The sequence below is a fragment of the Callorhinus ursinus genome, unplaced genomic scaffold (assembly GCF_003265705.2).
Source record: "Callorhinus ursinus isolate GAN/ISIS: 27379988/994484 unplaced genomic scaffold, GSC_fseal_2.0 scaffold1, whole genome shotgun sequence".
Classification (NCBI taxonomy): Eukaryota; Metazoa; Chordata; class Mammalia; order Carnivora; family Otariidae; genus Callorhinus; species Callorhinus ursinus.
This window is the reverse complement of record NW_027397063.1, coordinates 65,435,010-65,453,200: the sequence shown is the minus strand read 5'-3', so window position 1 is coordinate 65,453,200 and position 18,191 is coordinate 65,435,010. Positions and strand designations below refer to the sequence as shown.

The window sequence follows — 18,191 nt, the reverse complement described above, 5'->3', positions numbered from 1 at the left end:
GGCTCTGTGTGAGGAGAGGCTGCAAGTGTTCCCTCCTTCCAGAAGAGAAGGAATGGGGACTCTCCCCCTTCTCTCTCATCTCCCTGAGTGCATGCACACATAGCACACGGGGCACAGCCACAGGCACAGGAGACAATCAAGTCAGACAATATTGACATCATCAGGTTTTGAAATGAATGATTTCACACAGAAATCTGTCAGTGGTCCAGTACGTAACAGGAGGAGCACTCGACGAAGGGAGGAGGAGGCAGCTCAGACAAGCCGCACGTTGGGAGCGTCTTATTCGCAAAGGGGAAGCTAGATACCCGGGCTCACCCTGCCCTGTGATCCCAAGACTCATGGAGACAGCACAAAAAAAGGTAGCAAAAGACGGTGAGTGCAGGTATTCTGGCTAGAGAGGGTATGGACTTTTCCCTCGGTTGTTGTTGGCTTTCATTTTATTTCTGAGAAGAGGACTCTGAGAAATTAGGTCAATCACTGCTTCTCTGGGGGGGCCTCAGGTAATTCCATCTGGGGATAGAAGAGGTCCTCTCCCCTGGAATCTAGGTGGGCTCTCTGACTGCCAGGTCAACCGAATACCATAGAAGTAATGCTTCGCAGATTTTCGGGCCCAGGACTTAAGAAGCTAGCAGCTTCCACTTCCTGTCTCTTGGAGCATTCTCTCTCGGATCCCTAATTGTCCATGTCAAATCTCTAACTTACACTGAGGCTGTCCTGCTATGAAGAAGGCCACACTAGTCACAAAGGAAGACTGGAGGTATGGGGCAAGACGAAGGAGCGAGGGAGAGAGATGTCTGGCCAGCTCCCAGCTGAGGTACAGAAACCACAGAGCAATTATAAGCCATCTCCTCGTTGCTCTGCCTGAATTCCTGATTCAGAGAATCATCAAATATAATAAGTTGTTATTTTAAGCTACTAGGTTTTAGGGGTAGTTGTTATGCAGCAATCAGTAACCGAGACAGGGACCTGAAAAGCCTTCCCCGCTCCAACAACTCCATAACCTTCATGCATCTCAGTGGCCTCCGCTTCTTACCCCGTATTCACTAGGAAAGCCAAATTCAGAGGCTAGTGGGACTGCGTGCCAAGAAGGCTGGAGAAGAGGCAGAGCTTTGCCACCACCCGTCCCCCCGGACTTCAAATAGATAAGAGACAGGCAGAGCAAGAAAATGGAGTCAATGCAATGGGAAACAGCCACAAAAAGGAAAGAAACAAGGCCTGATGTGGACTGAGAACATCGGGCTCTTTTCATGTAGCCAGCCGTCCTGGACTTCTCAGTGCCACAGGTCACCAAATGCATATTCTGCTGAAGCAAGTCTGTTGGGTCTTCCGACACTTTTCAATGCCTAACTGCCAGCTAACCGAAGAAGGGCTGTCACCGGCCCTTGCTGTCGGCCATGCCATGCCAGTCATCAGTAGCAAAGAAAGAAGTCACCTAAGGGGGACTGATGATGGGGGAACCTATGGGCACAATTTTTCAACACATCAGGGCTCCGTTTCTCTGGTGTTTAAAATGAAAAGATGGGACTGAGCTATTTCCAGGGAAGGAAAGATCCTAACATCCCTAGGATTCGGTGGCCTCAGCTTTTCCATGCTATGGCAGTGGCCACATAGAGTGATGAAAAACAGGTAGCCGAGCAGACTGGCATTGGTGGCTAGCTAAGCAAACTACCATGGAAAGCACAGTGGGAAATGGGGCCAATGAAATGTGAGTTTGGGGACCAGGCTACTAACCAAAACTGAGTCCATCAAATAAAACACTAAAGGATTCAGTAGGTCACAGACTAGTTGCTAAAATAAACATACTGTATTTAGTAACGAAATAAAGGAGGAGGAATAATGTTGTGGGATTGGGTGGTGGAGGAGACAGGCATGGTGCATGAAACAATCCAGAATCTAAAAAGCTGGCTCCAGCTGAGGTCTAAGGCTCTAACCATCCTGTCTCCCCTATCACCAGAACGAAGCCCAAGCACAACCATCTAGAATCACACAGTTGTGGCTGACCCTACCCACGCTTGAATCACAGTTGAGTTTCGGGCTGTGTCAAAGGAGACTGAAGACTGCCAATTACCCTGATGAGACCTTTGCTCTGCAAAGCCCTTATCCCCAACAGCCCTTGACCTCAGCTTCCATCAGGGCTGTGGCCAGTTCCACAGGAAGCAGCTGCACCTGCTGCCATCAATGAGCCCATTCCAGTCCGCACAGGCCAAAGCCGACAACCCGCCACTAACATCATGAATAATGGAGAAGACTCCTGCTCTCCGGACAGCCACCAGCACGCTCTACAATCGCTGAACTGAGCCAGGGAAGGGAACTGAGCAGCAGAAAACAAGGCGGCCGCAGCCTTCACATTATATTAGAGGCATGTGGAGCAATTCCCAGAGGAAAATAAATTGTACAGCAATCACACTTGGATGGATGATGCTTAACTGGAGCTAGGGCCTGCCATTTATTAGGATGGCTCGCTGAAGAAGGCTAATAATCATCATCATGAAATAAATTACACAACCAAATAGCGATGATTCTTGGTCCAGGACTGCTTAGAAACACAGTGATCCCTAAACCATGCATTCAAGGCTGCCCCTCACTCTTAGTGCACAGAGAGAACCTCCCTAACATGAGTCAGGAAATCTGAATCTGAATCCCAACGCCATTCCCCAGCTGAGTCTTTCTAGTTAATGACATCCTCTGACTCTCAGCTTCTCATCTCTAAGATGGGTAAATAAACTAGAACATTTAAAGCATCGTGAGCGCAGTGAGTAAGTGCACCAGATCATCTGGGCATTTCGGTCATGCTACTCTGGTACTTAAAAATGCAAACCCATACTGAAACAGATAGCCACGCATCACATGACTCGTTTAAGGCAAAAATATATCCAAATGGAGAAGGGTTTTCTGTGGCTACTGTAACTCTATACTACTGTCCTCCCAGTCAGTGTGGCCTGATGTCACCTCCATCCTCAGAGCGAAAGTTCGGTACAACTGCTCAACCACACCCTGTTTGGGTACTGTCAGGAACATCTCTTAGCCTATAAGGTGGGGATAAAGATGTTTGCTCTGCCAAGGTCAGAGGTTATGATGAGGCCATCTGTGGAGATGATGCAAGTGAAAGTTTCGTACTGTAAAGCTTCACTTCACATGGACCATGAGCATGTTCACGAGGCCAAGGGCTGAGCCAGCCACTTGCACACACAATCCACCTTTTGCCCGCTCCGCCTTGTGCCAACAGTCACCTGGCATGAAAAGGTGCCACTATGTGCAGATTGAAGATATCCAAGCTTATTGGAAAAGGAAGGATACTAACTGGTTAAAAATGATAGTTATCTACAAGTTGACAGTACCTACCAAATATGGGTTACTAATGTCAACAAAACCTGACTACTGTAAAGGACACATTTCATTTTTTTCAACAAATCTTTCTTGAGCATGCACTGTTTGCCAGGCACTGAGCAGGAAGCACGGCATACGGTAGTAAACAAGAATGATACAGAATCTCTCTTCATGGGGACTATCTTCTACGGAGAAGGACTGACATTTTATAAGGGATAAGTACAGGTACAGATGGGAATATAATGAACGTGAGAAGGGGGAGAGGCCAGAGAAAGTATGTTCCAAGGTCTCAAGTCCAGAGTGAGTGAGTCAGGCTAAAGGACCTCAAAGAAACCCAGAGTGGAGAGAGCAAACAGTGTGGAAGAAGGCGAGGCTCAGCAGGTGGGCAGGTGACCAGGGATGACTTTTAATCTGATGATAATGGTAGCCACAGGAAAGCTTCAAGCAGGATGGGGACAAAAGCGTTTGTGGGGAGAACAGTTAAGGAGACTCTCTACTTCAATAACGGGAAATGCCTTTGGCACTGAACAGAGATATTATAGGATGCTGAGGTATAAAGAAAAATAATCAAACACTGTGATAGATAAAGGTAGAGCTGACTTAATCCTGTGACATTTCCCAGACATTTCACTTTTTTTTTTTTAATAATCATGATCCAAGTTTGTCTCTCATAAAACTGAGGTATGGAAATAATTCTTGCCTAGCTTCCTGATTGTTTAGATTTAGACAAAGGAAAACAATTTACTCATTTATCAGCTAATAAATGAATAAAGTCCCACCTGCTTCCAAAAAGGATTTGAGGTAGTTTACAATACGAGATAAAGAGAGACAAACAAACCAAAAGATATCCCATGGTCAAGGGGAGGTCACTGTTGGCCTTCTGTCTTATGGGGGGGGGGCCCTCAGGATCAAAAGTGGCCAAGCTCTGACTTTATGACTGAAAATTTCAATACTGAGAAAGAATTATGGGTAATGGGATGGCTGAAATTAAGAAGCAGAATCAGTTTCCAGGTTTTCTCTAGGCTCATCTCTGGACAAGTCTCTCTGCCTCCTAGCAGTAAAGACCCTACACCATGTCTTTGAAAACGGGAGCCAAAGCCAAGGTTTCATTCATCCAAAGACACAGACACAGACACACACAGACACACACACAGTTACAGCCATAAAGATGCCACTGGATTCTGACCTCTATTCCCTTTTCTCTTACGAGGCTCAGCATAAGTGATTCATTAGCTCCCCAAAGCCAACAGTTCCCCAGATTGGCGATGCTCAGCAAAGCACCCAATGCGAAATTCACAAGTTTAGAAGACACACAACCCAAGTAAGCATGCCCCCCCCAACCCCTTGTTCTATATATATCCCTCAGGGAGGGAAGTGCTTAGGTGCTTCAATCTGGAAGCTCTCCAAAATGAAACCCTTCCTTCGGCCCCGTCAGCCTCCTGCAGCCTCGACAATGGGAAGACCGCCGCACACACAACTACTACTGGTATGATTACGTGAGAGCTGAGTAATGTCACGGGTGCTCAAGTGTACAGCTTCAGACAGTACAGGGAGAATTTCTAGAATGACAGCACTTGATAACTGGGAAGAGGGTCCCTGGACACTTCCCAACTTTCATCCTGTCACAGCACACAAGACAGCACTGATATTTGCATGACACCAGGGTGAAGGGGAAGAGGCCTCCAGGGCCCCAAGTAACTAGTCTCAGGAGGCCTCCCTGCTCATTCCCCTCCACAACTAGAACCCATCCACAGCCCCAAACTGAAAAGCTCTGCCTGAAAGAACAACTAAGCTCAAGCCAGTCTTCCCACCTGCCCTTCTTCCCACCCCCTCCATTTAGCCAGTTTCACAGCTGGAGAAACCACAGGGCCTCCCGCGTGCCTCTTTCCTGTGAGCCCACCTCTGCCGCTCTGACCTGCTGTCCTGCTCTTCACTCTCTGGAGGCAGAAGACCCCCCCTAGTACATTGCGTCCCTTCTCTTCAGCACTGAGCAGAGCACCTGCCTAACACGCTGAAGGTATCTGTACAATGTTCACTTTCAAAATGTCTCTTCCTCTGGTCCTTTAGGTGAACAGGTGTTTTACAGTCCCTAGCACTGGAGCACTGCATCACCCTGGTGTGACTGTCCCCATATGAAAGCCGCCTCCATTTACCCTAATTTGGGTGTGCCGCCCATTTCCTCCTGAGACCCTGACTGACACAATGAGGAAAAAATAAGCGGGTAGTTATATTACGTCCACAACATCAAAGCAACATGATTATTAAATCAACTGCAATTGTTTTTCTATTAGGTCTTACTTGTTACCTGTATGTTACCCACCCAACCATTCCTCTATTTCCCAAATGTTAGCTTCATAAGGACAGACACTACGATAAACCCAAATACCATGCATCTAGAAGATACTTAGATGTTTGCCAAATGGATGGATGAATGAATGAACAAACGAGCAAACAATATGGCAAATATTTGGTGGGAGAAAACAGTTAGAAAAATGAATGTAAATTAAAATTACCATATGGATGTGGAGAGATAGTAAAAGAACATAAAGCCTGAATTTTGTCGTTGTTGTTATGAAAAGACTGTGGGCGGATTTTTAATTTTTAATTTTTCATTAAATTTGCCATGTTTATATAGCAATAATACTTCAAAAAGAAAATATTTTTGTGCCACTGAAATCTGGGATGAAAATGGAAATGGAACAGATATGCATTTATATATTTTATGAGTACACAAATGGAATACCAAAATAAACTTCTTCGAGAGACAACCAAATTTAAACGTGAAGGTCGACTTTCCCTCTGTACATAGCTATTAAGGAGTAATTAAGACTTTCCACTGTGTTAAGCAACCACTTGCCTAACAAAGTTGCCATAATTGTGTTAAGACAGGGCAGATGGAATCAAATGAGATGCAAATGGGGCATAGTCCCCACGTGGATTTATGGCCCACATTTTTACTATCAACAGTTCTTCTCAAGCAAGGGACAACATGGTTACATAAACATATCTCTACATGTTTTCCAGAGGCTACTGAGCCAACAACCAGAGCGGAAATACACCTAGACAAATGCTGGAGACTTAGCTTCTGGACCTGGATTAACCAGCAAGTAGCTGTGCGACCCTAAGCAGGTTGCTCCACCTCTGTGGACTCTACTTTCCTCATGAGTAAGACTACAGTTCTGACATGCTGTCCCCACTACCACCAGGGCCAGGCCATATCGTTTCCTGGGTGTTTCCCAGGGACTGCGACCTCAACAGGACCAGTGGCAAGCTCTCTGTTTCACCCTGAAACGTGTCTCCTTTTGCTTTCTGTACCCTTCTGTGAATGGCTCCAGGATGTGGTCTTGTGCCCAAGACAGCAACCTAGCCATCACCTTAGATTTCTGCCTCTCCTTTACCACCCACATCGACAACATGCATCTGAGCAAGTGTACCTTCTAATTATTTCTGGAACCTGCCCTGTTTTCTCTGTAACTGCTGCTCCTACTCCAGTTCAGGCTCCCATCAGCTCTCTCCTAGACTACTGCAACACATTCCTCACTAGTCGGCCTTCCTTTAGTCTGTTGAGCCCCTGCCCAGCATTGTGCCACAGTGCTCCTCCCCAAGTGGGTTTCATTCCCCTGCTTAAAGCCCATCAATAGCGACTGCGTTCTCTTGAGGATAATGCTCTACAATAAGGTTGGTGCACGAGGCTCTTCATTCTCTAGCCTCTGTTTACCCTTCAGCCTTGCTTCTGGCCACTTCCTCCTGTTCGCTCCAACTGTCACTCACACTAAGCTACTTTGGCACGGAAGGGCCATGTTCTCCTCGGGCTCAGTGGCCTTTGAAGAATTTGCCCTCTGGTTAAAATGCTCTTCCTTTCCCCTTCTTTCTTCCTCCTTGGTCTGCTTCTTTCTACTGGCCCTTCAGGCTCCAGCTGTCTCCAGAAACTCTCTTAGGGCACCAACCTGGGGTAGGTGCTCCTCCTGTACGTGTTCTCATAGCACCTGAAACTTCCTATTCAGAATTGTAACAGTCTGTTTTCTGAGGGAAACCTGACGGCAGTGGCTTGCTCGGCATTTATTTCTGGGATCTAGAACAATCTCTGCCCACAATAATTAATATACGTTTGTAGATGAAATGCAAGAGAGAGAGAGAGAGAGAGAGAGAGAGGAAGGAAGAAGGGAAGAATGAAAACCCACTTTTTTTTTTTTTTTTTATAAGCAAGCTCAACGCCATGTACTACACAAGATGTGTGTTAGGACCCCGAGGATTCCACAAGGGCCTTAGCTGCATGCTTATATCTTCTTAGTTTTCTAACTAAGGAGATGGAATGAATTCCAGAGATTACAATATCTATTATTTTGTTTTTAAACTGTATTTTACCCTCAAATCATTCCAGATGATTCCAAGCCCATCTTTAAAAGAGCACCCATAACAACACACATCATAACTGAAAAAATCAGACAATCATCCTGAGTATTCAGAACCATTTCAAACTGGTTACCTCCACCAAACAGGTCATGCATGCCCTTTCCCAAAATCCCGAAACTTAATTCACACGATTCCCACTTCCCTACTCTAAGCTCCGCCCATTTCAAATATAAACTCATCCATGAAGCTTCCCTGGCCACCCGTGTCAGAGCTGCTCAAGGTAGGGTTAATCTCGCTGACCTCCCACAAGCCTTCATACAGACATCATCCCATGGTCTACCCTGTTCATCTGTAATGACTCATATATACACTGTTTACCTGTACTTCTATATTGTACATATATATTTTATAACATCTATCCATAGTCAAATGTCTGCTCAAAGAATCTAGTTCAAACTCCTAACCAATGCAACTTTATTAACAAGAATAAGTAACAACTCAGTGATACCGAGTTACTCAGATGTGGGGCCTGAGGGTCTAGTAAGTTCACAGGCAAGTATTCCAAACCAAATACATGTTTTGCACATCTTTCTCTCCAGAAGTTTCCACGTCTCAATTTGGATGAGTATTTTATTCTCAAAACTTGGAAGGGCCAAAGATACCAGTTGTTGGGAATTTGAGGTTCACAAATAAATCACAACCTTCCTTTCACGCAAACCTATTGTTGAAAAAGGAGGGGGGAAAAAAAACCCAAAACACTGGGAGAGAGCACGAGGGTATGAAGAAGACATGAGATAGGCAGGCACTGTGCCTAACAAAAATTTGTCTTCAAGCAGTCCCTCCCCTTCTTCCCACCTCCCAGCACCCAAAATGAAGAGTGAACTAAATGATTTCAAATGGCTTTTTGACTCCGTGGTGTATCATCTACTTACAAGTGTTCTTCCACCAGGCAAATTCAAGAGCATGACTAAGTTATTAAAAAGGTGGACACAGATGAGTGGCTTTATAGACCTTTTCCCCCCACAGAGAAAATTGGACAAGAAATAAAAAGCTTAAGTTCTTTGATATCAGGTCTTTACTTATTGCCGTCTATAGAATAAAGATTTATTCAGCAGCATCTTCTGGTCTAGTTTGCCCTTTCATGAAAAACTAACTTTTTTTTATAGCTTTAAAAAGCATCCATTAAGTCAAGTGAGGCTTTTGAATTTCTGCATTTATATGAACTACGACTTGCAGACCTTACTGTGAGAATCCCAATTCCTCTCTACAGTCCCAGCTAACATACGTGCTGATCACATGGGGGGCATGTGGTGCTGAAGAGCAGGACCCCTGCTGTCAGCAAAATTCTAAAGGAGCACCTCCACCCCCACCCCAGAAAAAGACAGAAGGAGGTGCTAAAGAAGCAATGGCCAAACCTTCTGCAGGCCTTCCTTATCTCCCTAAAATACACATGAATTCTGAAATGCACACAGCAGGTGCCAGCCAAGGCTAGAGGTTAAGGGCAAAATACACTCAGTCTTGGGGATTAGGAGGGGAGATCAACAATGACTCTCTCAGAGAGGGGAGATTCTGAGGGGGTGCAGAGCACACATGGCTCTCCTTAAGCCAGATTCCACCAGCACAAACAGCCTTGAAATAAAGGTCTCCAGAGGGACCTTGAGAAGAGAAGCAGGGCCCATAGGTGCTCTCAGTACTAACCAAGGTGACACAGCATTTGAGCACACGTGATAATTTGAACAAACCTCCTTAGGCCTCAAAAAGGCACTCTCTGCTTCCTTCACCTTCCATCACTGTATTTCTTTCTAGCTGATTCATGAGATTGTAAGTTCTGCCGGAAATAAAATAGTGATTGGAGAGGTTGTGCAAATAGGGATCTTTCAGAGAGAACACCATTCATCCTGCAGCAGGTCTGAAGTGGGGAGAACCAAAATAGGGGGTATCTATTGGAGGCAAAAAAAAAAAAAAATCTTCAGCAACTCTTAGGCAGGAGCTTTCAATGGTTCCAGAGGAATTTCTCCCAAAGCAGATAAATCTTCAACTGATTAATACCATAAACAACTAAAATAGATTTTTATCGTAGAGAATACCATTAGCAAGAAAGTCTTTTGAACTTTCCTTAAAACCACAGAGCAGTCAGCTCTAGCACCCGCGCAGGGCCGAATTCTTCCAACCCCACACCTCTGATGTGGGGTAGCGAAAGAGAGTAGGAGCTCACTCTGAGAAGAGTGATGGATCAGGGCATCCTGAGCTCCCTAGGATTCCACTGCTCCCAGGAGCACAGCCAGAGAGCAACTGTGTTAGGAGCTCCGGCCGCACCCGTGGCTACTAAGCCACTTCCCAAACAGCAACAAGATCCACTGCTGCAGGCTGAGTTCTCCAGAAGCAGAAGCTAAGATGGAGTTTGGAGATCAAGGTATTTGTTAAGGATCAACCCTTGCAAAGGGAGGAAGAGGAAGCAGATTGGGTAGAGGCAGACTGGGCAACAAGCTTATCAGCAGGGCCTTCTGGTATCCAGGGAGACTTCATAGCCCGTAGTGCCACATGTCATCAGATGTCACCAGATGCAGATGCCCCAGGGAGGGCATGGCCTAGGGCGAGCAGGTCTGTGCAGCCACAGCCAAGGGGGTTGGGGGGAACTCTCGTGGAGCTGAGAGCTAGCACTAGGCTGTCTGCATGCTGCCCTCTCCCCAGCTGTCAGCAAGCCCTTCCCTCAAAGGGAACCTGTGCGGTGCATCTCTGCAGTGAGCCCACTCATCGCTTCCGAAGACATAACCTGTCTTTCGAATTATGATTAAGTAAGAATAGTAAACGTTTAAGTTCTATTCCTAGAGATATATTAATACGAGTAAATTACAATCCAAGAGGAAAATACTTCCATGTGTAATTAAAAGAAGTTGAGTATCATTTTTCAAGTTAAAGAAAAATCAACTGCAAGAAAATGATGCTCTTCCCATTTACTGAAAATTATAAAGAGATATATACATCTGTATCTGAATGCAAATACAGATATAGATGTAAATACTGGGAGGACTGCCTGGAAGGATGTTCCCAAAAATGTTCAGTAAAATTATCTCTGGAGGGAATGATTTTGGAGGATTTTTGCTTTCTTCTTAATATCTTGAAGTATTAACTGAATTTTCTTTAACAAGCGTCTAGCATCGGGGAGCCTGGGTGGCTCAGTTAAGCATCTGACTCTTGGTTTCGGCTCAGGTCGTGATCTCAGGATGGTGAAATCAAGCCTCCTTTCGGGCTCCAAGCTCAGTGCAGAGTTTGAGATTCTCTCCCTCCCCTTTGCCCCTCCTCTCTCTCTCTCAAATAAATAAAGTCTTAAAAAAAAAACAAAAAAACACAAGCATCTAGCATCTATCTTTGTAAACAGACACAAAGATGTAAGCTCAAAAGAAAAGCATCCTCTCTGGAGCACTTCTAAATGCCACCAATAAATCCAGGTCAGAACCACCATTATAGAAGAAGGAACCCAAAACTAAACAAAAGCTTCAGATCTAGTATTGACTCATCACGAGAACAAAGGTTAATTAATATCCAGCTTCTCTGTTCTTATTTCCGCATCTTAGCGGGAAAGGGGCAAGCCAGAAAGAGCGCTAAGGCTCCTTACAGCTCCATCTTTTATGGTTCTAAGACAAATGTCAGCCATGCCCCCCACACACACTATTTTTTGAAAGGAAGAATTAAACTGGCAAACACCCCCAATACCCTAAATAAATGTATATATATTTGCTGTAAGGAAACTGTACTGACAGCCATGAAATTTGATCCATCAGTTACCAAAAACCCTTCTGGGAAAAAGCAGCCTCTCTGGCAGGTCCTTGCTGCTCCAGAAGTTGCTTAAATTTATGTCACAAACTGGTCTAACCAGTTAAAAGCACATCTATACCTGGGGAGACAAACAGAGGACTCTGGAGAGATCTGGCAGGATAGGCTATAGGGAGCCCTTCACATCAGAAAGCAAAAGTCTTGATTCTGTGAAATTTTATCACTAGAAAGGTATAAATGCCACATGAACAAAAAGAAGTGGCATGGATATTTGTCTGCTCTTATGCCAAAAAGTCCTGGCTCTGGTTGTCATTCTCAGAGATATTTGCATTTTATCCTAGTCTTGTAAGCACTGAGACCCCCAAAAAAGATGGACTCCCATTGCTTCCCCCACAATAAAACTGATTCCTGAAAAGAACTCCCTGCCTCCCTTTTAGGATGTGAACGGAACAGCCTCTGAGCCCCACGAGAACAAGGACCATATGACTCATTCAGTTATAGACCTCGCAGTGCCTACGTACTACTTGCACAAAACGGATAGTCAATAATTATTAAACAAAAGAAGAAATGAAGGCATGCACACACTCCTTGGCTAAGCACAACCACAGTGGGGACATTGGAAAACACGATGCAATGCTTGGAAATAAGGTAAAAGAAAGGCGGTATGTGCTTTCGATGCCATACTAGAGTATTACCGGACGGGCGCACTCAAGGATTATTTTATTCTCTAGGAACTGCACCTGTGTTTGATTTGCCTCAATATGGGTTCAGACTTTGTGAAGTTACAGGTGAACTTGCAGATTTTTTTTTCCCATTATAGAGCCGTATGACTTCTGATTGGTAGAAATGAGAGCCCCAAATGTTGTTGTTTTATTGCCCTGCAGGGTACTAACCAGTTTCATATCTAACCTAGCAATCTTACTTCAACAGTCCTCAGTGCCTCTAACTACACAGCTCCTCAAAGGCTCTTTGAACCAGCTTTAACTTCCTGTTGGTTCCCTCATTCATGAGTTAAATATTTCTTTGACATGTACTCATTTACATTTGTATAAGAGTCATGTTTGTAACTTTAACAAAAATTACACATTGACAAGAGAAATACAGGAGAAAAGATCTAGTTTCTAGCCCAGCATGGAAGTAAAACATGTATGTCAACATTTATATTTTAGGTCAGAAAGAGTAGTAGAGGATATACATATAAAGAGACGCCAAAGTACAGGGAACTATAGAAGACTGCTTCTAGTTTAGTTCACGGCTAGGTTTGGTATTCATTGTCAATGATGTAAATTTTTAACCATTCCCTAAAAGGGTTCCAGGAAAGGAAGCAATCCATTAGAAGTTACTTAAAACACAGCACAGTAGTTCTATCTCTGCTACAGTTCAGGGGGGAGAGTCCGCAGACTGAAATCTCAGTCCTGGGGATGCTACTGTAATTCTAGGAAAGTCACTTCTCTGAAGGCCAGCTCCAGCTACGAGATTATATGATCATTAAATAGTTTCCAGACTTGAAAGAGTGAAATTCACCTCTATTGCAGGTACCTCCATTCTCCATTAGAGGCACATCTTTAAAGGAGACCCAGATAGGAAAGTTCCATTTGCTTAAAAAAAAAAAAAAAAAGTCAGTTCTAGTAATTTCTCAGGCTTGGTCTGTTTACAGGGTTGTGTCTGGGCCTCTGGGACATCTTGTCACGGCAAAGGAGCTAGCCATGACTCAAAACCACTTTGATTCACAGGGACAGTTTCACACACAGGAAAAGCCAGGCCCAAAGTCCTTGATATCGGAACATATCACATATATCAAATGAGACATCCCCTTACCTTTCAAAGTGGGTGTCTGGTGTCCATGCAATGATGTTAACACGGAATTGCACTGCATCTCCATAGTTGCTATTGTTTATATTTTAAACCAGTCATCACCCTAACGTCTCCACCTTTCAAACAGTCATTCTGCAATTTCGCACTCACCCTCTCTCCCTATTATAAACTATCTGTGACTGAAAATGAAAGTGAAAGACCACAGTTCTGGGAGGTCCAGGGAAGTAGAGGTACACGGGTATGTTTCAAAACCAGCGACTGTTCCGTCCCGACCAAAGTCAAACAAAAATTCTGAGGTGGCTTCAAGAATCTCTCTCAGCACGAGGATCTATGTGCACATTTCCCCCTTCCCGTGACTCTGAGGGAGACAGCACCCACCGTAGCTCCCTACACAGAAGAGGCGCTCAATAAGTATCTGATGAACACCTGAATGAGAGGACAAATCCATGAATCACTGAGAGAAAAGGACAGAGTATCGTTCCCACTCTTAAGAGAGCAGACCTGATACAAAATGATTTAGTGTTGTGCAAGAGCCAGGAAGCAATTCTTCTGCTACATCTGGCACGATTCAGACCCTTAAAAGATAATTATATATGTTTCTGGAAGATTAGAGATATTTGAGAGTTGAGATAAGAGCAATAAATATGATTAAGGGGACAAAAATCGGTCTGTGAGGGAAATAAAATCACAGTAGCAAGGGTTACATTAGACTAGAGGCAGGCCTCCGGGCTGTCTTCAGGTACCGGATGTGACTACACTTGTAGGCTCCATTTAATTACTAACAATAAAACATCCGCAACTAACGAATCTTGATGCTAGACAATCTGAAGAAACAGCACATTATTTAAGCTCTTGGCATGACATATTCCATCATTCCTGTCAATGGGGCTTGATTAACATGTCTGCTCCCCACCCCCAGCACATCTACCTTGGTATAAAAGCCCAATCTTCCCCGTTGCCGGAAGAACATCCCCAGTGAGTGGTTTCCGTTCTACACTCATGAATAAATATCAAATGTGTGCCCTTTATCATACCCTCCAGGCAGGATTATTATAATGAGACCACTGATCAGTGGGATCCACCTGCATAGCAGGAAAACCCGGATGTAAGGAAAAGGTCATTCAAAACCAACAGTCCTCCAAGAAGCCCCTTTCTCACTGATCTCTGAAACCACCGGCTGTCTCCCAGACTCCAGAGTCCTGCTGTCTACAGATAGGACAGCGGCAAAGGGGAGTGAGGGCGAAGTGCAGGCTCTGTGGCCATAAGATGCTTTCGAGGCTACACAGCCACAGCGGAGCTGCTACTTTGCCACCTCAAATCTTCCTTCGAGGCAGCAGAGCTATACATCCCAATATAATAAACAATGGCTCTAGCCCACTGCTACAACGCCTCCATCCTTGACCAGAATCCACACAGATGAAACAGGCAGGGCGCAGAAGACGAGTTGAGATTTTGAACGACCCCATACACTTCCCAAGTGGCTCTTCCTAATTTTTGTTGACATCTTTACTACCACCAGGAACCCCACCAGTTAAATCATTTTCATTATTTTTGTACCCAGCATCAAATTTTTTTCAGCTTCAAATTTTTGTGACGAGCTGCGAGTATAAATAAAACATACTTAATGACATCTTTGAGCGCTTGAGTCTAAAAAATATTTGCACATAAACTGGCCAGCTTTTAAAATGTCTTTCTTTTGCCATTATTTCTGGACATACATAACAAATAATGCCACGAATACCCATCGGGCAGCTTTTGCAAATCTTGACCTTTCACCATACTTCCTTCAGATTTTCAGATAATAAAAAAAAACTATAGATACAGTTATTCCATGTTACTCTGCTGTTCACTGAGAGGGGATTGCTATCCTGAAATGTGCAGGCGTCATTGTGAAGCATGTTTTCATGCTTTACCACGTGTGTGTAATCATAAACAATTTTTAGTATTGTTTTTTGTTTAACATTAAATAAATGGTGTTATGTTGTACAAATCATTCTGCCACCTGCTTTTCTAAACTGTTTTTGAGAATTATCCACCCGGGAAATAAGACTCTAGGTTCATCCATTCTAATGGCTATATGGTATTCCAATTCAATTCAATTTTCATAAAAATCTTGTGCCTGAAAATAAGGAAAGAGTAAATATTTTGCCCAGTTCTAAGGAGCAACGAGTGACTCAGACTTTGTTCTTCTTAATCAAAAGTCTATGCTCTTTTTAACCGAAAAACGCTTGATTTCTGAAAACAGAATATTGGAAATTACAAAATCTTCATACAGAATCCTGGCTACCGGGTGGGAAAGAAAAAGCCCCACTCTCACCACTGTCTCTAGATTCTTCACTGAACAAACAAGGCCACCAACTTCACAGTGAGAAGATGAGGAACTGGATGCCTTGATTTCTTTAAGCTAAATAAACTACAGTGTGGGGAATTTGAACATTAATTGGGGACTGGATGCTGTTAAGAAATTAATATAACTTTTTTTGAGGTGTGATGGTACTGTGGTTATGTTAAGAAGGAAAAAGATAGAGCCTGGTGATGTGTATTAAAGAAGGCACGTATTGAATAGAGCACTGGGTGTTATACGCAAACAATGAATCATGGAACACTACGTCAAAAACTAATGATGTTATATATGGTGATTAACATAATAAAATAAAATTTTAAAAAAAGGAAAAAAATATTTAATGTTTATAGAGTTTCAGTTTTGCAAGATGAAGAGTTCTCGAGCTTGACTGCACAAAAAATGTGAATGTACTTAACACCATTGAACTGTACACTTTAAAATGTTAAGACAGTTAAGTTTTATGTTATGTATATTTTACCATAAATTTTAAAAAGGGAACAAGAAATATTTGGGGATAAATTATATGGCTGTGATTTGTTTTAAAATAATCCAGGGTGAGGTGGAGTGGAGTGAGGTTGAGAAAAAAATTAGTTGGGTTGATAGCCGTTAAAGGTAGGTGACAGGAAAACAGGGGTTCATTATACCAGCCTCCCTACTTCTATGTTATCTGAGGTGCTCCAAAATAAAAAGTCTTAAATGAAGGTTTAGCCCAACCAAAACACATTTCCTTTCATTAACAAGTTGTTTTACTTTTAAATAGAAACAAAAAAAGCAACATATTTTTCAAGTGCTAACAGTTCTGAGACTTGCTTCACCTGCTGTGGTTCTAGAGTGAACAGTGCTTCTCAAACTTGAATGTACATACCATTTGCCTCCGGACCTGCCTCCGGACCTCGTTAAAATGCGTGTTCTGTTCAGCAGGCCTGGGGCAGGGCCTGAAATGCTGCATTTCTCACAAGCTCTCAGTGGGTCATGCATTGAGGAGCAAGGCAAAGGTGGACTTCCCCTGCAGCAAGCAGTAATTTGCAAGGGGAGAGGCCAGCTAGGCTTTCTTGATTTTGCTTCTCTGGGGACTAGAAGGGCACCAACACTGCCATGTTCTGGAGAGAGGTCTCCCCACCCCTGCGTACCCCAGCACCAGGCATCGCTGTTCATTCAGTGGTAACCACCAAAACAGAGGGCGGTACAAAAACAGAAGAATCCCAGCAATCAGGTTGGTTTTTTTCAGGGCCAGCCCTGGACATCTAAACTCATTAAATAACAATGAAAGATTACTGCCCTGATAGATTTGTTCCTGAATCTTTAAGTAATGACTAAGCAACAAAACACACACACACACACACACACACACACACACACACACACACACACAAACCCAACCATATCTAGATGTCAAAGTTCAGAAGCCAAGGCAAGACTTGGGAATCATTAACAAACTGTTAAGAAGGTTAAGAACACAAAATAGTATCTTGGAAACTCTAGTAAATTCCATCTGATAAAGAAATAAAACCCATTTAAGCATGAACATTCCTAAACAACCATCAAATCTCTGAACAACATCAACAACAAAATTTCTACTCATAACAAATCTTGTCCACAAAATACAATTAGTTCCTCTAATGTTTTATGGTCATTGGGTGAACGTGACCAGAGTCTTCCGTCCTCAGAGACTGCTCTATTATCTGTTAGACTAGGCGGATTATAATTGAGGATTCCCTCCTTCAGCCAGTATGATACATGATTAAGCCATTCCCGTATGATCATACAGTTCCCATTTGTTGAGAGCTTGCTAAGTGCTAGGCAAGCACTAAGCAGTTTATATGCATTACTTCACTTAAAATGCTTTGTCTTCACTCATTGTCTTTTGAAATCTAATTATAAAAGCTTCTAAATCCCTCCCCTCTTTGCAAATATGTTTCCTAAAGTATTAATTCTTGCTTCACTCAGCAAGGAGTGATATAAAGGAGAAGGCACTAAGTAAGCCCTCTGCCCTGTGAACTTCAGGTCCAAGCTCCCCAAAGTCTAGAGGAACAGCTCAGACCATGCCTCTCCCTCATCATTCACTCAGGCAGGACAGGGACCAGCTACAGGGAAGGGTACAGAAAAACCCACAGTCCCGCCTTCCACAATGGGACTGTAGAGTCCAGTGGAAAAATTAACAGCAGAAAAATTAAAATATAATTTATTTATCTGCTCAAACACACACACACATACACACACACACTCCAGAGTAGGCAGAATCCTGACAAAAGGATTAAGGAGGTCTTCACCAAGATGGTTCTCAGGCTGGGCCTTAAAATACTGGTGCGTAGAATACATGAAGAAGGAAAAATACAAATGAAGCCACGGAAGCATGTGAGAACCGACACCAGTGAGTAGCTTGGAATGGCTGGAATGCAGAGGCCTGGGCAGCTGGAGCTCCCTGGAGAAGAAAATTCAATGAATTGGCTATTCCATGCGGTTTCTTGGCTCTGAATCTCTCATTTCACACTTAATACCTAATTTTTACTTAACATGCGTTATTCTTTTTCAAAGTTTGTGCCTAGTCCCAGAAACATTTCATTGAGACAACACCCTG

At 43.6% G+C, this 18,191-nt stretch overlaps 1 protein-coding gene across 4 annotated transcripts in view; it reads right to left on the bottom strand.

The window, feature by feature from the left end:
• MB21D2 (Mab-21 domain containing 2) overlaps window positions 1-18,191 on the bottom strand; it is a 116,433-nt gene that overhangs the window by 73,549 nt on the left and 24,693 nt on the right. Inside the window, exon 1 of one of the 4 annotated variants that reach the window (XM_025876617.2) lies at window positions 13,273-13,418. The exons of the other annotated variants lie outside the window; for them this stretch is intronic. Coding sequence (XP_025732402.1) covers window positions 13,273-13,336 — 64 coding nt within the window. The 5' untranslated portion in view covers window positions 13,337-13,418. Of the gene's footprint in view, window positions 1-13,272; window positions 13,419-18,191 lie in introns of those variants that run through there. 4 annotated transcript variants of the gene reach the window in all.